This window comes from Watersipora subatra, chromosome 4, assembly GCF_963576615.1.
Source record: "Watersipora subatra chromosome 4, tzWatSuba1.1, whole genome shotgun sequence".
Classification (NCBI taxonomy): domain Eukaryota; kingdom Metazoa; phylum Bryozoa; class Gymnolaemata; order Cheilostomatida; family Watersiporidae; genus Watersipora; species Watersipora subatra.
The window spans coordinates 64,855,899-64,881,431 of NC_088711.1; the positions used below are offsets into that span (position 1 = coordinate 64,855,899).

A 25,533-nucleotide genomic window follows, 5' to 3' on the forward strand; every position below is an offset into this window, starting at 1 on the left:
AAGCCGAGTATATCGCAGCTTTCGAAGCTGCAAAAGAGGCAGCCTGGCTACGGCAATTATTCGTTGACATTACTCGAGAGACATTACCACCAATAGTACTCCGCATAGACAACCAATCGGCCATCAGCATAGCAAACAACACTAACGTTAGTAAGCGCAGCAAGCATATGGATATAAAATATCATTATATTCGACAAGAAGTCCAAAACCACAATATAGTCACAGAATATTGTCCAACTGATGATATGATAGCCGATATCTTCACCAAACCCCTACCTAAAACTCGTTTCGAGAAACTTCGTGTTATGTTAAATGTGGGATAGACGCCTGGCTGGCCGGTAACTAGGAACATTATTATTACAGGGTGTAAGCTTCGTATTTGCATACATTATTTTGTTGTGAAATTATCAAAACTATGTGGGAGTGTTCAAATATTATTATATCATAGTAGTTTAGATAATGTTGGATTATGTTTTAGAGTTGTCTGCTCGTCTTTATTATTATTCAACTTATATTTTACCCACAATTCTTTTTCTTCTTCCCTTGCTTGATTGTATCCTGATAATGGTGGCTGTATAATAAAAGGACTCAACTATAAATCCCTTATAATCGCGTATAAAACAATATTTTCTACCTGTATACACGTATTGCATGTCTGGAATGTACACAGAAACAGTAAAAGCATACAAGTTTGACTTTTTGCTCATCATTGTTTAGAAAGCAGAAGCAACTCCAACATTTTAAACTGGAGTCTGTGGCTTGACTGAAAATATAAATTATTAGCTGAACACCATCTATTTTTATTAGTAACAGCTGACCAACAATTTATATTTATACATGGACTGACCAATCACTGGTGGCCTTTTAGATTGAACTGATGCCACTCTTTACTCCAAAGTGTACATATATTCATGTTTTGAGGGAGTTTACAACAGGAAGTTACCTTAGCAACCGCTTACCCACTAAACAAGCAACAGCCAAACATGCCTCATTGGAAAAAATGATGGGTAAGTCTAATCTCAATGCAATTTGATACAAATGTGTTAGAATGCACTTGTATTCCGATGCATTTGATGTGAATAAATGCAGTGTATTAATTCATCAAAGGAAAATTGAAGAATGCGCTATCGTCTCCATAGGTCAGCAGGTATCATGAACAACCCTTTACTAGAGTTTCCGCCTGCCTCCTTGCTGATTAGTAGGGAAAACTTTTTATTGACCTCAAAATCAGAAAAATTGGCCTTATTGTTTTGGGAAATCGACTTTATTGACTTAAATTTAAAATGCATAGTTTTCTAATTAACAAATCGAGCTGTCCAAGTGTAGTTTGAAAACAACATTAATACATGTAGCTACATATTGGATGCATTGCATGCTGCTGGTAAGAACTTTTGCGTTGACTGGTTTGGCTGTTCTACTTGTTTCTTGTGCTTGGCAGTTTTCTGATGGCTTTCCACAAAAAATCGTTTAGAAGATTTTATTACACAACTGCAAAGTTTACAATACAGATCATTGCCTGGTGTCTTGGTGAACTTGGTAGGAAACTCTCTTATAATCTGAAGAACCTTCCCATGAGCTGATTGCTTAGCTTTGGCATCTTTGCTAGTGTAAAACTGACTGCATACTAGTCATATAATTGGGCATGCTATAAATATCAACAGTGGCTTGAGCAGATTTCATCATGCCATGCTGACTCATCCTATACATAACGAATAAAGCGAGAGGAAAAAACCCACCAAATTTCCATTAGGAAAGGGAAATACCCAAATACCTTAATAAGGGAAATTCTGAAATCCCAGTATGCATAAAGAGTGAAAATTGACCCAAAAATATAAAAATTGACCTCAAAGATAAAAATTGACCTAAAAGATAAAAATTGACAATTTATTGATCTTATAACTAGGCTAATAATGTACCTAGGGTGCTCATATGTGGTTTTTTTCTATTTTAAAGTGATCCAAACATGTAAAAAAGTTGGCTTTATTGACAACAGTTTGCCCTACTGATTAGTAATTGTCACCTAATATCAATTGTCATATGATTTTGCTTTTGTCTTAAAACGCTTATTAAAAAGAATGCTATACTGTAAAAAATGATTGCTGCTAGCTAAACCTTGAAAGTTGACTTGCAGCAAAATTCACATTACAGCTATTCGGTGTCAAAAAGTTCACCATGTCTTACTCTGCTGTGTTGCAGGTGCAAAATATGTGGAAATGTGATTACAAGCTCTTAAAAGCTCAAAAATGAACAGTTCAAACAGAAATGAATTCGCAGCCATCATGAAAACGCTGTTGTTTGGAATCTCTTTATTTCGATGACGTACTCAAACATTGTGGTTATTGTTTTGACATGTGATGTTATCATGTGAAATTAAAGGCCAATAAAAGGCTCAATATAAAATGTCTTGTAGCACTAGTTTATGACAAACACTTCAGGTTCTACCAGCAACCCTTATCAAATATAGATGCTCACTACTTTACAGTTTCGTTTCAGCCTGGTCTAATCATTTAGTCGTAATCTGATCATGTGACCCATACTTCCTGCCAAATGGCGCCAACAATCTCTGCAGCATTTTTCGACTATCACAGGTGACCAACAGGCTCGTCATGTTTATCAGAGGATGATATGCACTCCTTCGAGTTGAAGTTAAATAATTAAACAAATTTTATGGTAGGCTATAAGATATCAGTGCACAAAATGACAGCATTACAATGATGATGAATTAGGCGCGTAAGGACAATAGACATGGTTTTATTGAATGCTTGAAGTATATTTGTGAAACCATTTTGACGAATGAGATTGCATGAAAGTGTAAACAGAAGCGCATTGTGTTCAACTAGGTCCCATTTGAGCTGTTTTGGAAAGGGATTCCGACCTGCGTCATTTTCGTGATTGCTACGATTAATTGTTCGTTTTTGAGCTTTTAAGAGCTTGTAATCACATTTCCACATATTTTGCACCTTTAAAACAGCAGAGTAAGACATGGTGAATCTTTTGATTTTAAATAAATGTAATGTGAATTTTGTTGCAAGTAAACGTTTAAAGGTTATTTTGGTCCATATTTGAGTGCGACATGTTATGTCAGGTGATTAACGCAAGTTTTATGTAAAATCACTAAAGTTCTGGTCATTCAAAGCACCAGTTGTGAAGTAATTGGTTATTTGCTACGGCTCAAAAAGCAGCTACTCTCTTTGTGCGTCACTTGACGCATAAAAAGAATTGCATGTGAGGACAACTGACCTTGAGGACAATTGATCGTAAGGACAACTTACTGTGAGGACAACTTACCGTGAGGACAACTGACCGGGAAGACAACTGACCTAAGGGCAACTGACCGGGAGGACAACTGACCAGGAGGACAACTGATCATGAGGACAACTGATCACGAGGACAACTGATCACGAGGACAACTTTAGGAGTGAGGACAACTGACCGTGAGGACAACTGACCGTGAGGACAACTGATCGTGAGGACAACTGACTATGAGGACAACTGATCACGAGGACTGTATTAATTGCATTTGAATCTTTTACGTAGAGCGATCATGCAAAAATTGACAGCTAAATTTCTCAGTTATCCTATTGAACGAAGCTAAATCAAAGCCGAGGCAGATAAAGGATTACCTTCACTTGCACCTCCTTTGATCATTCAAAAGGTTTACCACCTTTTTAGATGTAAAATATTGTAGCAAAGTTAAGACAAAGTTGATCATTAAAGGTCAAATCTCGCTCTAATTCCACTCAATGTAATTGTTACCCGCATGAATATTTCACTAAATGTTCTGCAAGGTTATTGAGTGAGATAAATTGAGATAAGTTAAATATTCAGGAACTCAGACTCACGTTTTGTCTAGATTTGATTGGTTGAGGGACTATATAGTTGTTTTTCGAGCAGTGGCCAAATATTCATGTGAAAATGGCCATTTACATAACTAAACCTCCCATCCTTGAAAGACCTCAAAGTTGGCGTTAAAGATAAACTTAGACTTTTTGTAGATTTTATTACACAGTATCAGTATTTTTCTATTATTTGCGATTGTCTTTGATGTTTAAAGTGATCTGACTGCCAGGATGTCTCAAGGTCAAAATCAACAAAACTTTATCACGATTAAAATGATCAGAAGAAAAATGCATGTCCAAATGATGTCACTAGTCGTTGTCGATGCGATAGTTGATATCAGTATTGCATTCAAGTTGAAATACTATGCGTCTCTGTTCGGTTGGTCTCTTTGCAATTACAGATGTCATGATCACACTTTCACTTAATCCAAGTGTTTTAATAGCAATCAAGTTTTATCATTTTTATCTTGAAGCATCCTGGCAATCAGATCAGCTCAAATATCGAAAACAATTGCAAATGATAAAAAAATACTGATACTTTTTGACAACCAAAAATATGTTTAGGTTCATCTTTAGCAGAATAGTTCACTTGAACAACAAAACTTTCAAATATATGAGAAACTAGCATAGAGACAAGTTTACAATCTACTGCAGGGCAGTACTCGGTAAAGCAGAAGATGCTGCAGTGTGCCCTTCCTTACTTAACACAAAGTCTGAAGCTCGTGGAACAAGCTGAAAGGTCAGTGCTGATCCTAAGAGTGAACAACTGCTCTAGAATTGTGGAGAACCTGTGCAAGCAGTATGGAGAAGTGAAGCATACAGAAATTATCTCCTCGGCCCAAAGGCATTCTCAGCAAATGGTTTGAATTTTTACTAATTCTTTGTTATTTTATCTGAGCCTCCAGATAGAATTGTGCACTTTGAGTTGTTCAAACAAAATGGCCTCTACATATACATTAGACGCTCCTACAACATAGATAATCTGTTCCAAGAATGTTTAGGATATTAGGTTATATGAGCAGTAATGAACAGTAAAATACATGTAAATAGCCTAACCCATTCCAAGATTTTCCCAAACTTACCCCTCCGGCCCTTCTGGCTTCAAATATAAAAAACTAATTTTTTTAGATTAAAAACTACAGCAACTGTGGTATTATTTTTTATTTTTATTATCACTTTCACTTGTTTAGTTTTCATGATTATGGTAGCTTTATATTTTATATAGGAAGTGTACGTCTTCAATGTCTATTTAAATTAATTTTTTCCCTTTGTTTTAGACAGCAGTGTCTAAAATGTTGCAAAGAAAAATTATTGTATAAGTCTAAAATACAGTTGAACAAAAATATATATTTACAATAGTAATAGTGGTTTCTGTTTGTTCGTCTCAAGCCTGGGTTAATGGTTCAATGAGACTCCAATTCCTGACATTCAGCTTGATAGATTGACTCTAAGGCCTGCACCAATTGACCGTCTCTAGATATTTCTCAAGAATGATGCAGCTACTTAATCTCTGTCTTTTATCCACATACCTGATGATCTCTCGTTGCAAACTAAATTGTCAGGGTAGCCTATATGTAAAATCTCAAAGTTTGTCCTCGTTCGGTGTCTATCCAGCGATAGCGATGGGAATGGAGCAATGAAAAATCCCTATCGCAGAAGATTTGATCTCGGATCCTCTCATTCAGAAGGTGACAAGCTAACCTATTAGGTTACTCGGGATGCAATGTACTCATTAGGTGATATGAGTCATTATCTGGGTTAAAATACGCATAGCAACTCTGCGTTATGCGCAACGTCACTATGGCTTGCTCTCACAGTTCTTATTAGTAAGTTTAGATATACAGATACTGGCTTACTCAAATTATCCAATGGCAACTACATTACTGCCACTGTTTATAAGCCATTTTTAATACCCATGCAACGCCAGGCATTTTATATAAATCTCAATGTTTGTATGTCATTCGTCTGTCCAGTTACAGCGATGAAGTTTTAGCAACAAAAAATCACCTAACTATTGGATTTAAACTGGCAACATTCAAATTGCAAGTCTACTAACAAGCTCGCATAGTTACAAGGTTAAGCCTTTCTTATCATTCCCATTGCTCTTATTATATACTGTACAGACGGTTCCCTACTTACGAACATTCGAGTTACGAACAACGATACATACGAACGTATGTATGTTGTTCGTAACTCGAATAACTTTCGAGTTATTTGTTTGAACTTTGTTTGAACTTTACATACGTATTGTAAAGGGGTTTGCTGGCCTTGACTTGGTACGATCTCTACTAATAAATAAAGAGAAGAGAGTGCGTGTAGTTTCATTCAGCTTTTAATTAGCGAAGGAAATTTCACTAGCCGAGGAGCGTACGGCTATCTGCTCTGCTCAACTAAATGAGCGCACTCAGTTATATACAATAATATCAACCATTCCGGCAAACAGTAAGAACACCGGCTAACAAGGTGAATAAATAGGACCGCTACTGCGTTGGTATGACAACAATATAAGTGACGATAAGTGATAGTGTTATGACGTTATATCAGATATAACAATAGCATAACGAGTGAAACAACGATATAATAAACGGACAACACATACAAAAAATAAGACATCAACGATAAGTGATAGCATAACGATTAAAACAACAATATAATAGAAAGGACAAGACATACAATAAATAAGAAATGCAGTGTCATGGCCCGGCGTCCACCAAAGTATTATCTCCATTTTATTAAATTTTTTTTCAGTACAAACCAATACAGGTTACTTATACAAACCTTAAACATACTTATATAAACCTTCAATATACTTATATAGGCCTTAAACATAAATTATAATACAAAATATAGCACTGAAGCAACTTGCGAACAAATTCACCTTACGAACAATCACTCGAAACGTAACTCGTTCGTAGGTTGGGAACCGTCTGTACATCCTGTTTGCGATTGCGCACGCCAAATGTGCACTTTTTATTACACTGTGCGCCCTTAGATTACGATGACCATTGCCTTAGGTTTTTGCCTTGCAATGTAGAACACAATGTTTGTTCGCCCTCGCCATATGAGGACAATTTTTTCGACTTTTTTTCAGCCAGATAATAGCAACAAAAATTTTTTTTTGAAATTAAAGTTTGGCAATTGGTGTGCTGATTACATCGAAACAACGCAGATGTCGATGTGCTATTCACCAAAATCTCTCTCACAACTCCTGAAAGAGCTACGATGCGCACTATTTTTCTATCTCAGTTCAGCGTTGTTCATTATATGTTATAGTGAAAACGAAACTGAAAACAGCTAGGTGATAAAATTTTAGCCGATGAAAAAATTGAAGTTCAGTAAAATACATACCAAAACTTAGCTTCAAGTATGTGTTTAGTAAGCTAAATTCAACATTTATGTTATGTGTCTGTCTCGAAGATAAGAACTCCCTACTCTACATATTGTTTGTAGTCCATTGTAATGTTAAATTTTATTGCAGATCATAACCATTAAATACACTAAAGTTACTATATAGTAACCTTTTTTATACACACACTTCTAGGCACTAATTGTTATTATTAATTCAACAAATTCATGGTTTAGATGTTTTTCTCAGTTATTATTAATTGTACCATTACCAAATCATTTTTTATTGTAATCCTAGCAAAACAGATTTTATTTAGCCATTACTTGTTAACTATTTCACAATTTACAGTTAAACACTTTTACAGTTGTTTTATTTTGTTCTCCTAATTTATTTCAACTACACAAAACACTTTTTTCATGATATGAAGTTACGGTAAAAGTTAGAATGGTAACTGTTGTTATATGTTAGATAAAAATAAATTTTCTGTGCAAAGACTTTTTTATAACCTGGACAACACCGGGCATTTAGCTAGTATGTATATATAATAGAGATACCCCTATACATCATATTTTCTTTTAAGTGCAGCAACAGAGTAAACAGTATATAACTATGGGACTCTCGCTACTCAAATCGAGTTTGAGAGCTTGTACAGGCTTGAAGCTTTTTGTTATGTGGAATTTCTTATGTAGTGCAAAGCGAAAACTTTACATAAATTCTCCCTTGGTAAATGGAATCTATATCTGCAGGCACTCCTATAAATATGATATAGGAGCATCTGCTGTACTTTGTACCCCAATAGACGTAAAAGATTTACCCAACTAATTGGTAACCTATTCATGATTTGTCCACATGCGATTGAAAAACATGACAAATAGAGACAAACAGACAAGACAATTGGAGAAAGATATGCCTCGTGGCATTTATAAGCAAGGTTTCTAGGCTTGTGCTGCTGTTACAGGCATTGGTAGAGTTTGCAGAGGAAGAGCATGTGCAAGATATGATTAGAGATTGCGTGTCAAGTGGGGAAAGATGGTGTTTTGAGTCAAGGTTGTCACGTATCATGTCATTCCAACGACCTCGTCACGTCGATTCGCGGCAGACATCTACGAGCGATCGCCAGTCAACTAAAAAAAAATTGAATGCACATTTACGAGGAGGCACGATGGTTAGTTACTTTAGTTAGTTATATGTACATGTATGTGCAATTGTTTACAATCGTGCAAGTCAAACTCTAGTGTCCAATATGATGCATCTAGTAGGCTGTATCCAGGAGTCTGCATCTAGTAAACCGTATCTAGTAGACTGTATCTAGTAGACTGTATCCAGTAGACTGTATCTAGTTGACTGTGTCCAGTAGACTGTATCTAGTAGACTGTATCTAGTGGACTGTATCAAGTAAACTGTATCAAGTACACTGTATCCAGTAGACTGTATCCAGTAGACTGTATCCAGTAGACTGTATCTAGTAGACTGTATCTAGTAGACTGTATCTAGTCGACTGGATCTAGTAGACTGTATCCAGTAGACTGTATCTAGCAGATTGTATCAAGTAGACTGTATCCAGTAGACTGTATCTAGTCGACTGTATCTAGTAGACTGTATCTAATGGACTGTATCTAGTAGACTGTATCTAGTGGACTGTATCAAGTAAACTGTATCAAGTACACTGTATCCAGTAGACTGTATCCAGTAGACTGTATCTAATAGACTGTATCTAGTAGACTGTATCTAGTCGACTGGATCTAGTAGACTGTATCCAGTAGACTGTATCCAGTAGACTGTATCTAGTAGACTGTATCTAGTAGACTGTATCTAGTAGACTGTATCTAGTGGACTGTATCAAGTAAACTGTATCAAGTACACTGTATCCAGTAGACTGTATCTAGTAGACTGTATCCAGTAGACTGTATCTAGTCGACTGTATCTAGTCGACTGTATCTAGTAGACTGTATCTAGTAGATTGTATCTAGTAGACTGTATCAAGTAGACTGTATCCAGTAGACTGTATCTAGTCGACTGTATCTAGTAGACTGTATCTAGTAGACTGTATCTAGTAGACTGTATCCAGTAGACTGTATCTAGTCGACTGTATCTAGTCGACTGTATCTAGTAGACTGTATCTAGTAGACTGTATCCAGTACACTGTATCCAGTACACTGTATCCAGTAGACTGTATCTAGTAGACTGTATCTAGTCGACTGGATCTAGTAGACTGTATCAAGTAGACTGTATCAAGTAGACTGTATCTAGTAGACTGTATCTAATGGACTGTATCTAGTAGATTGTATCTAGTAGACTGTATCAAGTAGACTGTATCCAGTAGACTGTATCTAGTCGACTGTATCAAGTACACTGTATCCAGTACACTGTATCCAGTAGACTGTATCAAGTAGACTGTATCCAGTAGACTTTATCAAGTAGACTGTATCTAGTAGACTGTATCTAGTAGACTGTATCAAGTAGACTGTATCCAGTAGACTGTATCTAGTAGACTGTATCTAGTAGACTGTATCTAGTGGACTGTATCTAGTTGACTGTGTCCAGTAGACTGTATTTAGTAGACTGTATCTAGTGGACTGTATCAAGTAAACTGTATCAAGTACACTGTATCCAGTACACTGTATCCAGTAGACTGTATCTAGTAGACTGTATCTAGTCGACTGGATCTAGTAGACTGTATCAAGTAGACTGTATCAAGTAGACTGTATCTAGTAGACTGTATCTAATGGACTGTATCTAGTAGATTGTATCCAGTACACTGTATCCAGTAGACTATCAAGTAGACTGTATCCAGTAGACTGTATCTAGTCGACTGTATCAAGTACACTGTATCTAGTAGACTGTATCCAGTAGACTGTATCTAGTCGACTGTATCTAGTCGACTGTATCTAGTAGACTGTATCTAGTAGATTGTATCTAGTAGACTGTATCAAGTAGACTGTATCTAGTAGACTGTATCTAGTAGACTGTATCTAATGGACTGTATCTAGTAGACTGTATCTAGTGGACTGTATCAAGTACACTGTATCCAGTAGACTGTATCCAGTAGACTGTATCTAGTAGACTGTATTTAGTAGACTGTATCTAGTCGACTGTATCCAGTAGACTGTATCCAGTAGACTGTGTCCAGTAGACTGTGTCCAGTAGACTGTATCCAGTACACTGTATCCAGTAGACTGTATCAAGTAGACTGTATCCAGTAGACTGTATCTAGTCGACTGTATCTAGTAGACTGTATCTAGTAGACTGTATCTAGTAGACTGTATCCAGTAGACTGTGTCCAGTAGACTGTGTCCAGTAGACTGTATCCAGTACACTGTATCCAGTAGACTGTATCAAGTAGACTGTATCCAGTAGACTGTATCTAGTCGACTGTATCTAGTAGACTGTATCTAGTAGACTGTATCTAGTAGACTGTATCAAGTAGACTGTATCCAGTTGACTGTATCTAGTAGACTGTATCTAGTAGACTGTATCTAGTAGACTTTATCAAGTAGACTGTATCTAGTAGACTTTATCAAGTAGACTGTATCCAGTAGACTGTATCTAGTCGACTGTATCTAGTAGACTGTATCTAGTAGACTGTATCTAGTAGACTGTATCAAGTAGACTGTATCCAGTTGACTGTATCTAGTAGACTGTATCTAGTAGACTTTATCAAGTAGACTGTATCTAGTAGACTTTATCAAGTAGACTGTATCTAGTAGACTTTATCAAGTAGACTGTATCTAGTAGACTGTATCCAGTAGACTGTATCAAGTAGACTGTATCCAGTAGACTGTATCTAGTCGACTGTATCTAGTAGACTGTATCTAGTAGACTGTATCTAGTAGACTGTATCAAGTAGACTGTATCCAGTTGACTGTATCTAGTAGACTGTATCTAGTAGACTGTATCTAGTAGACTTTATCAAGTAGACTGTATCTAGTAGACTTTATCAAGTAGACTGTATCCAGTAGACTGTATCTAGTCGACTGTATCTAGTAGACTGTATCTAGTAGACTGTATCTAGTAGACTGTATCAAGTAGACTGTATCTAGTAGACTTTATCAAGTAGACTGTATCTAGTAGACTTTATCAAGTAGACTGTATCTAGTAGACTGTATCAAGTAGGCTGTATCCAGTAGACTGTATCTAGTCGACTGTATCTAATAGACTGTATCTAATGGACTGTATCTAGTAGACTGTATCTAGCGGACTGTATCAAGTAAACTGTATCAAGTACACTGTATCCAGTAGACTGTATCCAGTAGACTGTATCCAGTAGACTGTATCTAGTAGACTGTATCTAGTAGACTGTATCTAGTCAACTGGATCTAGTAGACTGTATCCAGTAGACTGTATCCAGTAGACTGTGTCCAGTAGACTGTATCCAGTACACTGTATCCAGTAGACTATCAAGTAGACTGTATCCAGTAGACTGTATCTAGTCGACTGTATCTAGTCGACTGTATCAAGTAAACTGTATCAAGTACACTGTATCCAGTAGACTGTATCCAGTAGACTGTATCTAGTAGACTGTATCTAGTCGACTGGATCTAGTAGACTGGATCTAGTAGACTGTATCTAGTAGACTGTATCAAGTAGACTGTATCCAGTTGACTGTATCCAGTACACTGTATCCAGTAGACTATCAAGTAGACTGTATCCAGTAGACTGTATCTAGTCGACTGTATCTAGTCGACTGTATCAAGTAAACTGTATCAAGTACACTGTATCCAGTAGACTGTATCCAGTAGACTGTATCTAGTAGACTGTATCTAGTCGACTGGATCTAGTAGACTGGATCTAGTAGACTGTATCTAGTAGACTGTATCAAGTACACTGTATCCAGTTGACTGTATCTAGTAGACTGTATCTAGTAGACTGGATCTAGTAGACTGTATCTAGTAGACTGTATCTAGTAGACTTTATCAAGTAGACTGTATCTAGTAGACTTTATCAAGTAGACTGTATCCAGTAGACTGTATCTAGTAGACTGTATCTAGTAGACTGTATCTAGTCAACTGGATCTAGTAGACTGTATCCAGTAGACTGTATCCAGTAGACTGTATCCAGTAGACTGTATCTAGTAGACTGTATCTAGTAGACTGTATCTAGTCAACTGGATCTAGTAGACTGTATCCAGTAGACTGTATCCAGTAGACTGTGTCCAGTAGACTGTATCCAGTACACTGTATCCAGTAGACTATCAAGTAGACTGTATCCAGTAGACTGTATCTAGTCGACTGTATCTAGTCGACTGTATCAAGTAAACTGTATCAAGTACACTGTATCCAGTAGACTGTATCAATAGACTGTATCCAGTAGACTGTATCTAGTCGACTGTATCTAGTAGACTGTATCTAGTAGACTGTATCTAGTAGACTGTATCAAGTAGACTGTATCTAGTTGACTGTATCTAGTAGACTGTATCTAGTAGACTGGATCTAGTAGACTGGATCTAGTAGACTGTATCCAGTAGACTGTATCTAGTAGACTGTATCTAGTAGACTTTATCAAGTAGACTGTATCTAGTAGACTTTATCAAGTAGACTGTATCCAGTAGACTGTATCTAGCAGACTGTATCCAGTAGACTGTATCTAGTAGACTGTATCCAGTAGACTGTATCCAGTAGACTGTATCCAGTAGACTGTATCTAGTCGACTGTATCTAGTAGACTGTATCTAGTAGACTGTATCTAGTAGACTGTATCAAGTAGACTGTATCCAGTTGACTGTATCCAGTAGACTGTATCCAGTAGACTGTATCTAGTAGACTGTATCTAGTAGACTGTATCTAGTAGACTTTATCAAGTAGACTGTATCTAGTAGACTTTATCTAGTAGACTGTATCTAGTAGACTGTATCAAGTAGGCTGTATCCAGTAGACTGTATCTAGTCGACTGTATCTAATAGACTGTATCTAATGGACTGTATCTAGTAGACTGTATCTAGCGGACTGTATCAAGTAAACTGTATCAAGTACACTGTATCCAGTAGACTGTATCCAGTAGACTGTATCCAGTAGACTGTATCTAGTAGACTGTATCTAGTAGACTGTATCTAGTCAACTGGATCTAGTAGACTGTATCCAGTAGACTGTATCCAGTAGACTGTGTCCAGTAGACTGTATCCAGTACACTGTATCCAGTAGACTATCAAGTAGACTGTATCCAGTAGACTGTATCTAGTCGACTGTATCTAGTCGACTGTATCAAGTAAACTGTATCAAGTACACTGTATCCAGTAGACTGTATCCAGTAGACTGTATCTAGTAGACTGTATCTAGTCGACTGGATCTAGTAGACTGTATCCAGTAGACTGTATCCAGTAGACTGTATCTAGTAGACTGTATCTAGTAGACTGTATCTAGTCGACTGTATCTAGTAGACTTTATCTAGTCGACTGGATCTAGTAGACTGGATCTAGTAGACTGTATCTAGTAGATTGTATCTAGTAGACTGTATCTAGTAGACTGTATCTAGTAGATTGTATCTAGTAGACTGTATCTAGTCGACTGTATCTAGTAGACTGTATCTAGTCGACTGGATCTAGTAGACTGTATCCAGTAGACTGTATCTAGTAGACTGTATCTAGTCGACTGGATCTAGTAGACTGTATCCAGTAGACTGTATCTAGTAGACTGTATCTAGTCGACTGTATCTAGTAGACTTTATCTAGTCGACTGGATCTAGTAGACTGGATCTAGTAGACTGTATCTAGTAGACTGTATCCAGTAGACTTTATCAAGTAGACTGTATCTAGTAGACTGTATCTAGTAGATTGTATCTAGTAGACTGTATCCAGTAGACTGTATCTAGTAGACTGTATCTAGTCGACTGGATCTAGTAGACTGTATCCAGTAGACTGTATCTAGTAGACTGTATCTAGTCGACTGTATCTAGTAGACTTTATCTAGTCGACTGGATCTAGTAGACTGGATCTAGTAGACTGTATCTAGTAGACTGTATCCAGTAGACTTTATCAAGTAGACTGTATCTAGTAGACTGTATCTAGTAGACTGTATCTAATGGACTGTATCTAGTAGACTGTATCTAGTAGACTTTATCTAGTCGACTGTATCCAGTAGACTGTATCTAGTCGACTGTATCTAGTCGACTGTATCAAGTAAACTGTATCAAGTACACTGTATCTAGTAGACTGTATCCAGTAGACTGTATCTAGTCGACTGTATCTAGTCGACTGTATCTAGTAGACTGTATCTAGTAGATTGTATCTAGTAGACTGTATCAAGTAGACTGTATCTAGTAGACTGTATCTAGTAGACTGTATCTAATGGACTGTATCTAGTAGACTGTATCTAGTGGACTGTATCAAGTACACTGTATCCAGTAGACTGTATCCAGTAGACTGTATCTAGTAGACTGTATTTAGTAGACTGTATCTAGTCGACTGTATCCAGTAGACTGTATCCAGTAGACTGTGTCCAGTAGACTGTGTCCAGTAGACTGTATCCAGTACACTGTATCCAGTAGACTGTATCAAGTAGACTGTATCCAGTAGACTGTATCTAGTCGACTGTATCTAGTAGACTGTATCTAGTAGACTGTATCTAGTAGACTGTATCCAGTAGACTGTGTCCAGTAGACTGTGTCCAGTAGACTGTATCCAGTACACTGTATCCAGTAGACTGTATCAAGTAGACTGTATCCAGTAGACTGTATCTAGTCGACTGTATCTAGTAGACTGTATCTAGTAGACTGTATCTAGTAGACTGTATCAAGTAGACTGTATCCAGTTGACTGTATCTAGTAGACTGTATCTAGTAGACTGGATCTAGTAGACTGTATCTAGTAGACTGTATCTAGTAGACTTTATCAAGTAGACTGTATCTAGTAGACTTTATCAAGTAGACTGTATCCAGTAGACTGTATCTAGTCGACTGTATCTAGTAGACTGTATCTAGTAGACTGTATCTAGTAGACTGTATCAAGTAGACTGTATCCAGTTGACTGTATCCAGTAGACTGTATCCAGTAGACTGTATCTAGTAGACTGTATCTAGTAGACTGTATCTAGTAGACTTTATCAAGTAGACTGTATCTAGTAGACTTTATCAAGTAGACTGTATCTAGTAGACTGTATCTAGTAGACTGTATCTAGTAGACTTTATCAAGTAGACTGTATCCAGTAGACTTTATCTAGTCGACTGTATCTAATAGACTGTATCTAATGGACTGTATCTAGTAGACTGTATCTAGCGGACTGTATCAAGTAAACTGTATCAAGTACACTGTATCCAGTAGACTGTATCCAGTAGACTGTATCCAGTAGACTGTATCTAGTAGACTGTATCTAGTAGACTGTATCTAGTCAACTGGATCTAGTAGACTGTATCCAGTAGACTGTATCCAGTAGACTGTGTCCAGTAGACTGTATCCAGTACACTGTATCCAGTAGACTATCAAGTAGACTGTATCCAGTAGACTGTATCTAGTCGACTGTATCTAGTCGACTGTATCAAGTAAACTGTATCAAGTACACTGTATCCAGTAGACTGTATCCAGTAGACTGTATCTAGTAGACTGTATCTAGTCGACTGGATCTAGTAGACTGTATCCAGTAGACTGTATCCAGTAGACTGTATCTAGTAGACTGTATCTAGTAGACTGTATCTAGTCGACTGTATCTAGTAGACTTTATCTAGTCGACTGGATCTAGTAGACTGGATCTAGTAGACTGTATCTAGTAGATTGTATCTAGTAGACTGTATCTAGTAGACTGTATCTAGTAGACTGTATCTAGTCGACTGGATCTAGTAGACTTTATCAAGTAGACTGTATCTAGTAGACTGTATCTAGTAGACTGTATCTAGTAGACTGTATCTAGTAGACTGTATCCAGTAGACTGTATCTAGTCGACTGTATCAAGTAGACTGTATCTAGTAGAGTCGTCCACTGTCAGTCGCAACTGTCAAAATGTTCTTACACGAAGGCCAAATACAAGGGGGTAGCTTGGTCTTGAATGACTTGCTTGCTATTAACATAGCATGGACTGAATAACTGTCTACCTACAAAACTTTCTTCCTCTCATATTTACTGAACATCAGCTAATGGTTAGCTGCTTATTGCTATATCGTAAGCTGATTGGCTCCTGATACATATAGCGCAAGCTGATTGGCTGCCTAGACTCGCAAATAATATTGTGGTTTTGGTTGCAGCAGCTTGGAGACTGCATTCGTGCTGTTAAGGAAACGACAGAGCTTTCCGACACCGCCCTTAGGTGCCACTATTTGCAGTGCAAACTTATCGATGATCTCATGAGCTACCACATGCCAGAAGTTATTACTTTACCACACGGTTCGGTGCTCAGTGGCTTGGCCACCGTGCACAGTGACCTTGACATGGTGCTGCATCCTTTCGGTCTCGCAAACTATAATATGCATCGCAAGGTGAGCTTCATGCAAATTAGATACTTGAGTCAATACAAGTGTTGTGAGTGAGTGTGCCACGGGGCATGTCACGGAGCATGTCACGGGGCAGCGAAGGCATGTCATTGGGATTCTGGTCTTTTTTATGTTATCACCCTCGGCTACTCCACAAAACATTCACACTCGTTTAACCTGTTCCCTTTCTATTGTCCGTGATAGCATTCCACAATTCTCTCTCAATTTAATAAAATTCAATAAACTCTTCTCATTGTTGGCTCACACCTCTGAAACCTGTCACATGGTTGAATATGCATCAAGAATGCTGCTTCGAATACAATAGAGCGAGGTTGTGGCTACCTAGTGAACAGTTTGAGGAAGTGTGATATAGCCAACCCCTTAATATGTGGAGCTATAGACAAGTCTTTTCTCTTATAACCAATGTGTCATAGACTTAGATCTAGAGTTTTAATGGATGATTTAAGTGGATTAAACCAATGTATTCAGCTCTATGCCTTTGTTCATGCCATAACTAATATCAGATACTATAGGCTATTATCGTATTAAAAAGAATATATTATTACTTGTGAGTCATACTGACAGGCTAAATCAGTGTCCATTAGTGCTTCTTACGTTTATAGCTCAAGTTAAACCAAATTTACAATTGGTGTTTCATTGAATAACATTGCTGGCTGTGAACTGAGTATGAACACATTTTACAGCTTGCAATATCACACTAATTAATAACCACCCAAATTATTTCATCAACAAAGTTTTTTTCTTAGTTCGTTATTTTCACCATGTACAAATGTAACAAAATTGAGGCTTGGCTGCATTATGCTAGGTTGCTGTTAGACGAAGCGCTCAATTGATTTTATTTTCACAAAACACATAAAACAGGATATTTCGATGAAAAACATGTTTTAATTTTCTTTATTCACCACCTACGCTCACAAAGTAACAAATATTTATCTAGTGGTTATGATCTGCAAAAACTGATATCGTACTAAGTACTGAACTGTATGGAGTTCTTACCTTCGAGACAGACGTAGCCGCTGGTGTGAGAGATACTTGATGGCAGCACATTCAATACGCTACACTGTTGTGACTGTTGTGACACTCCGTAACATAAACTTTAAACGAATTTGGCAGACACTTCAACATGAGTTTTAATCTTACACTAAACTTAATTCTAGTTTGTCCATCAATTTCATATTTTATCAGCATCTTCCAACTTGGCGTTTTTTACCTCGCTATCACTTTTAGCTGGCCTTTTTAAAACTTTTTCAAACGGATCTGACGTAAATGACTGAGTGATGCTGATTCTCGAAAGCGGTCTGTCACCTGCTTAGCCACCTAGCGGCAACACTGATAACCGGCTCATATGTTCGCATCTCAAATTTGCCTGCATCTCAAGGCAGGACAGCATTATAAGTGGGTACTTAGTATTTCACCTTAAGTTTTAAGATGCCACATTCGAGTAGCAACTTTAAACTTACCCATAAGCAGACGTGCGAACAATGATCGGCTTGCTCTATGACTATTTTCCAAAATTAAAAATTAGTTTGTGGAATCATTATATTTTGCGGAAATCATTTTCTCTTCATATGTAAGCTAAATACAATTGTTTTGTACCAAGTGTTATCCAAAAAAGCAGTGAATGTATATTTTTTAACCATTGGAATTGTATAACAACGAAACAGGCTTTTTAGTAATTTTTTATTTATTAACTTTCAATATTAAATAAGATACCATTTTTTTAGAAAAAAAATGCTCCAAATTTTGGTATTGTAAAAAGGTTGGCTACGATTCGTCTATATTTGAAATCGCTGTTCATTGATAGTATTTTATTGCAAACAGTTTTGAATTAATATATAGTAATGGATTGTTTGTATCTGTTTTTAATTAGATATTCTTTACTGGGTTCAAAGGTTTGTAAATTTGAGTGGTGGATAAAGCATTAATAATAAACCATGTATATTTCTGGCATTTATTTAAGACTGCATGTTTTACAGGTTAATAAACCGACTGGAAAGTTTCAGGCATCATTCAGTTCCGCGAGTCTTGGTGCGAAGGCTGACAGCTTTGATGTGGATATGATAAATTATGTTGCCTTTGCTCTTCGATACTTCGGAAAAACTTTTTGTAGGACCGTAGTCCCACTCCCTCAGGCCAAGCACCCAATTGTACGCTTTGTTAGCGCATTGGGTTTTGGAAATTGTGATCTTACTGCCCATCTTTATAAGTAAGTTTGTACGCTTTTGTAATCCACCATTTTACATTCTCTTGTACATGTAAAGTAATTCAAACTATACATCTCGAAACACCGTGAATACATCGATGAGTTTGGTATTCTTGTGTTTTGAAAATTGCTATTGTGTCTATTGTAACTCATTCATGACAAGCTGCCTCCATATCCGTTTTAGCAAGTGAATTTCACAGCATACTATTAGAATCCATCTTTTTTATTCAGTATAGAAGATGCTATATATAGAACTGCCTGATAGAATTCAGTATAGAAGATGCTATATATAGAACTGCCTGATAGAGATCTTGACAATTGACATGCCGTTTTTCTAGACGCCTCAACTTTTTCTCAATTTTTCAGCCGTTCAATACTACATTTGTAAAATGATGAATTCCTTTTGTTAGCAGTATTGACACAATAACCTGACATACATGTAGATGGTTTATTTTGTTAGCAGTATTGACACAATAACCTGACATACATGTAGATGGTTTATTTTGTTAGCAGTATTGACACAATAACCTGACATGTAGATGGTTTATTTTGTTAGCAGTATTGACACAATAACCTGACATGTAGATGGTTTATTTTGTTAGCAGTATTGACACAATAACCTGACATGTAGATGGTTTATTTTGTTAGCAGTATTGACACAATAACCTGACATGTAGATGGTTTATTTTGTTAGCAGTATTGACACAATAACCTGACATACATGTAGATGGTTTATTTTTGTCATAGTCAAGTTTCAAATAGTATTAAATCAAGAATAATAGTGTTTTATTGCATCAAATAAATAATTCTCTCATGACTTTATTCATGTTGCATAGTATATTATTTATATTATATAGTATATTATTTATATTATATAGTATATTATTTATATTATATAGTATATTATTTATATTATGTAGTATATTATTTATATTATATAGTATATTATTTATATTATGTAGTATATTATTTATATTATATAGTATATTATCTATATTATATAGTATATTATTTATATTATATAGTATATTATTTATATTATATAGTATATTATTTATATTATATAGTATATTATTTATATTATGTAGTATATTATTTATATTATATAGTATATTATTTATATTATATAGTATATTATCTATATTATATAGTATATTATTTATATTATATAGTATATTATCTATATTATATAGTATATTATTTATATTATATAGTATATTATCTATATTATATAGTATATTATCTATATTATATAGTATATTATTTATATTATATAGTATATTATTTATATTATATAGGATATTATTTATGTTATATAGTATACTAACTGAATGCCCAGCGTTGCACGGGTAATAAAATAATTACTCAATAAATTTGAGTAACTCAAGCCAGTAACTTAAGCTAGTCTAAATCTTTACCATAATGAAACAATTGAAGCCAGCTTGACGTTACACGTAATGACGTTACGCGTAACATATTTTCGCAAGCGCTGCATAAGTATGTGAACAATTATTCCTTAGTATGACAACATAGCATAGTGCTTTAGCCTGCCTGTCTAGCCTGTTAGCCTACGAACAGAAACAACGAAAGAATTAATTGTCAATGATATAACCGAGTCATTATTAGTCAAATTTTGTGGACACGTCTGCTGATCACTTGCTATTATGGGTTTGTAAAGATCAAAGAATGTCAAAGTGGTGCTCTAATTTTAACCCTTTTCCCATGGTGGCATTCAATTAGAGGTTTTACGGTGACTTTTGGATGTATCAGTCACATCTACTTGTCTGTAAATTAAAGAATTTAACTAAAAATCGTTTTCAGCTTTTTAAACACTAGTAATAATTAATCTAATTTGAAAACTAATCTGTGGTTTACCTGCATAGTAATTATCTCCTCTGTTTTACCTGCATAGCATATGCAGTCATCCGCTGTATGGTTAGTTCGGTCACATCTGTAGCATAGCTTTCCTTCCTTCTGCTTGTCAGGTGTAGAGTTGTTTTTCTGGAGTGGTTTGTATCTTGATTTCTGTTGAGCAACCTTGTTGACTTTAGACGAGTTTCCATAAACTGTCTCTTTGGCAACTTTAGCTGCTTCTTCTGTTTCCTGTGCTACCTGTATAGCTTTGTTGAAGTTGAGTTCATTGTCCTTGACCTTGAAGAGAGATTTGAGAACTGCTTCATTGTTTACAGAGCATATAAATCTTGTTCTGAGAGCCTCATCTAATGGATCTGTAATGTCTATGAAGGCACATGTAGTTGCATCCTGACGAATTCTGGCAGCTAAGATCTTTCTTAGGAGCTACACAATTCTACAGCAAGTTCATACCCAATCTGTCACAACTCACAGGACCATTGCATAAACTGACACGCAAAGGAGAGACCTGGAAGTGGGGCACTGAACAAGAAAAGAGCTTCAACAAACTGAAAGATATGCTATCAACTGATAGTGTCTTAGCACACTTCAACGCAGATCTTGACATTGGAATCTCATGTGATGCTTCAGAAACTGGACTGGGAGCTGTACTATTTCATCGTTATCCTGATAGAAGTGAGAGACCAATAGCCAATGTTTCAAAAACACTGACCAGCACACAGAGGAAATATGGACAAATACAAAAAGAAGCTAATTGGCGACAAGGATTTCTCTTTTGAACAGTTACAAAGAGTTTTGTTCAGATTTGCATTGCAAAATTGCACCACTACAATGGCAGAAGTAGCAGACCTGATCAAGCTAATGCAGAAGCAGCAGGAGGACCAGAGACAGCAGCAAGAGGAATACAGACGTCAGCAAGAAGAGCATAGACAACAGCAGCATGAGGAGTTCAAGCAGCAACAAGAGGAATACAGACGTCAGCAAGATGAAAGAATGGAGGAGAATAAGAAACTGATGGAGCTACTACTACAAAACCTACAACGGAAACAAGAAACAGCTGCAACCGCTGTTCCAGCCTTCCCAGGTTTTGACCCAACAGCAGAGCTACTAACAGATTACATAGACAGATTCAACACCTTCATTGCAGCAAATTCTATTCATCAAGACAAGATTGCTGGCACTTTTCTCACCAACCAACAGCCTACACTCTACAAGCAGCTTAGTAATATGGCAGCTCAGCTTTCAACACCCAAGCAGATCAACGACCTCAACATGGATGAAATACTGGAATTTCTCAAAGACCAGTATGACCCTAAGCGCTTCATTGTTAGAGAGCGTTACAAGTATTGGAGTGACATGCAGAGGAAACCTGGAGAAACTATTCAAGAGTTAGCTGCCAGAATTCGTCAGGATGCAACTACATGTGCCTTCATAGACATTACAGATCCATTAGATGAGGCTCTCAGAACAAGATTTATATGCTCTGTAAACAATGAAGCAGTTCTCAAATCTCTCTTCAAGGTCAAGGACAATGAACTCAACTTCAACAAAGCTATACAGGTAGCACAGGAAACAGAAGAAGCAGCTAAAGTTGCCAAAGAGACAGTTTATGGAAACTCGTCTAAAGTCAACAAGGTTGCTCAACAGAAATCAAGATACAAACCACTCCAGAAAAACAACTCTACACCTGACAAGCAGAAGGAAGGAAAGCTATGCTACAGATGTGACCGAACTAACCATACAGCGGATGACTGCAGATTCAAAGCAGCCACCTGCAACTTTTGTTCTAAACAAGGTCACATAGAAAGAGCATGCAAGAAAAAGAAATCATCTGCAGCAGGAAAACCAGTAAAGATGATAGAATGCACATCAACCAAGATGGTGAAACTTGCTGAAAACATCAAACTGGAGGGAGACAACTTCACACTTGAACTGGACACTGGAGCTTGTGACAACTTCATCTGTAAATCAATATGGGAGAAGCTAGGAAAGCCAAACCTAAAACCTACTACAGTTAACTACAAATCAGCCTCAGGACATCTCATAGAGACGCTTGGCAGATGTGAGCTAACTGCCCAATTGGATGCACAGAAAGAAGTCAGACTACCATTTGTGATTAGTGCTGTACAAGATCTCAACCTACTAGGAAGAACTGCTATACAGCAACTAGGCATCTCTATTGATGACAAGCTACAACAGAACCTTGTATCAACAATCACAGAGAACCAGCCAGATGGGAGGTTACAAATCAAGAGTAAGGAGATGTGCAAAGAATTTCCAGAAATATTCAAAGACGAGCTAGGATGTCTCAAGAACTTTGAACTAGAGATAAACTTCAAACCTTCAACAAAGCCAGTCTTCTGCCGACCCAGACCAGTTCCTATTGCCTTGACAGAAGAGCTCAACCAAGCATACGAAGCAGGTGTAGCTAAAGGCGTATGGGAACCAACTCAATTCAACCAGTATGGAACACCAGTTGTACCTGTACGCAAATCTACAACAGGTCAAGCTGCAGGGAAGATCAGAGTATGTGGAGACTACTCCAAAACTATCAATAATCAGCTAGAAACACATAGGAAACCTATCCCACTACCAGAAGATCTAATCAGAAAACTAGGTGGAGGCTATTGCTACACAAAGATTGATTTAGCAGATGCCTACAATCAAATATTGTTGGCACCAGAAAGTCAACGACGACTAGCACTATCAACACACCGAGGAGTACTACTACAGAAGAGGTTGCCCTTTGGCATAAGCTCAGCACCAGGGTATTTTCAAGAAATCATGGAGCAACTGACACAAGACCTCCCAGGAGTAGCAGTATACCTAGATGATATACTAGTGAGTGGAGCCAATGCAGAGAGCCATCTACAAAACTTACGTCGACTTCTTCAAAGATTAGAAGAAAGAGGGCTCAGATGTAGAAAAGACAAGTGCTGTTTTGCTCAACCGACAGTAGAGTATCTGGGACACAAACTCACTTCAAAGGGAATCACTAAAGGAAAGAAGGCAGATGCAGTACAACAGATGCCAGTCCCAACAGACATAACTCAGACCAAGATACTCAACAGAAGAAGATCAAGACCCTGGAGATAAACCTGATATAACAGAGGAGACAAAACTGCAACTACCAGCCCCTACAACTGTAACAGAGCAACCTCCGTCTAGAAGAAGACCACGCAACCCTCGTCTACCTGATGGAGATGAGTATAGCAGAGACAAACCCCGAAGGTCTAAGAGAACCAGAAAGAACCTTTAGCTTAGTGAGGAGGTGTCATGCAAGTGCCAAGTATTATTGGTACTTTGCAAACAAACATTATGCTTATTAGCTAAAGCTTTATACAAGCTAAGATTATATAGTACTGTCTCATTATAGCTATTAATAATGCTTGTAGCTTTTTACAAAGCTTTTCTATGACCAAACATATAAATACTTGGGTTTTCTGTTATCAAATCAGTTGTCTCTGGAGAGTGCAATAAACCACATTTCTCTAATTTAATACTCTATTTGATTGCTTCTGTGCAGAAACATAACAGCATAGTATATTATTTATATTATATAGTATATTATTTATATTATATAGTATATTATTTATATTATATAGTATATTATTTATATTATGTAGTATATTATTTATATTATATAGTATATTATTTATATTATGTAGTATATTATTTATATTATATAGTATATTATCTATATTATATAGTATATTATTTATATTATATAGTATATTATTTATATTATATAGTATATTATTTATATTATATAGTATATTATTTATATTATGTAGTATATTATTTATATTATATAGTATATTATTTATATTATATAGTATATTATCTATATTATATAGTATATTATTTATATTATATAGTATATTATCTATATTATATAGTATATTATTTATATTATATAGTATATTATCTATATTATATAGTATATTATCTATATTATATAGTATATTATTTATATTATATAGTATATTATTTATATTATATAGGATATTATTTATGTTATATAGTATACTAACTGAATGCCCAGCGTTGCACGGGTAATAAAATAATTACTCAATAAATTTGAGTAACTCAAGCCAGTAACTTAAGCTAGTCTAAATCTTTACCATAATGAAACAATTGAAGCCAGCTTGACGTTACACGTAATGACGTTACGCGTAACATATTTTCGCAAGCGCTGCATAAGTATGTGAACAATTATTCCTTAGTATGACAACATAGCATAGTGCTTTAGCCTGCCTGTCTAGCCTGTTAGCCTACGAACAGAAACAACGAAAGAATTAATTGTCAATGATATAACCGAGTCATTATTAGTCAAATTTTGTGGACACGTCTGCTGATCACTTGCTATTATGGGTTTGTAAAGATCAAAGAATGTCAAAGTGGTGCTCTAATTTTAACCCTTTTCCCATGGTGGCATTCAATTAGAGGTTTTACGGTGACTTTTGGATGTATCAGTCACATCTACTTGTCTGTAAATTAAAGAATTTAACTAAAAATCGTTTTCAGCTTTTTAAACACTAGTAATAATTAATCTAATTTGAAAACTAATCTGTGGTTTACCTGCATAGTAATTATCTCCTCTGTTTTACCTGCATAGCAAGTATCCCCTCTGTTTTACCTACATAGTAAGTTTCTCTTCTGTTTTACCTGCTTAGTAAGTTTCCCCTCTGTTTTACCTACATACTAAGTTTCCTCTTTGTTTCTCTGATGTCCTTCCAACTCGATATTGAATATTGAAACTTCCACGAGCTGAGGCATTTTATTTGTGGTATTGACATGAGCCCACTAACGTGACATCTGATGTCTCTTTATTTTACTAGAAGGAAACTATAAGACACTGTTAT

The 25,533-nt window shown here is 36.3% G+C and overlaps 1 protein-coding gene across 2 annotated transcripts in view; it reads left to right on the forward strand.

The window, feature by feature from the left end:
- Nucleotides 1–903: 903 nt before the first annotated feature.
- The window catches only part of LOC137395033 (poly(A) RNA polymerase, mitochondrial-like), a 29,102-nt gene continuing 4,472 nt past the window's right edge, over nucleotides 904–25,533 (forward strand). For both annotated transcript variants that reach the window (XM_068081820.1, XM_068081821.1), the window contains exons 1-5: nucleotides 904–1,007; nucleotides 4,494–4,699; nucleotides 8,144–8,350; nucleotides 16,348–16,578; nucleotides 18,570–18,799. In XM_068081820.1, the coding sequence (XP_067937921.1) occupies nucleotides 1,001–1,007; nucleotides 4,494–4,699; nucleotides 8,144–8,350; nucleotides 16,348–16,578; nucleotides 18,570–18,799 (881 nt within the window). In that variant the 5' untranslated portion in view covers nucleotides 904–1,000. The remainder of the gene's footprint in view (nucleotides 1,008–4,493; nucleotides 4,700–8,143; nucleotides 8,351–16,347; nucleotides 16,579–18,569; nucleotides 18,800–25,533) is intronic.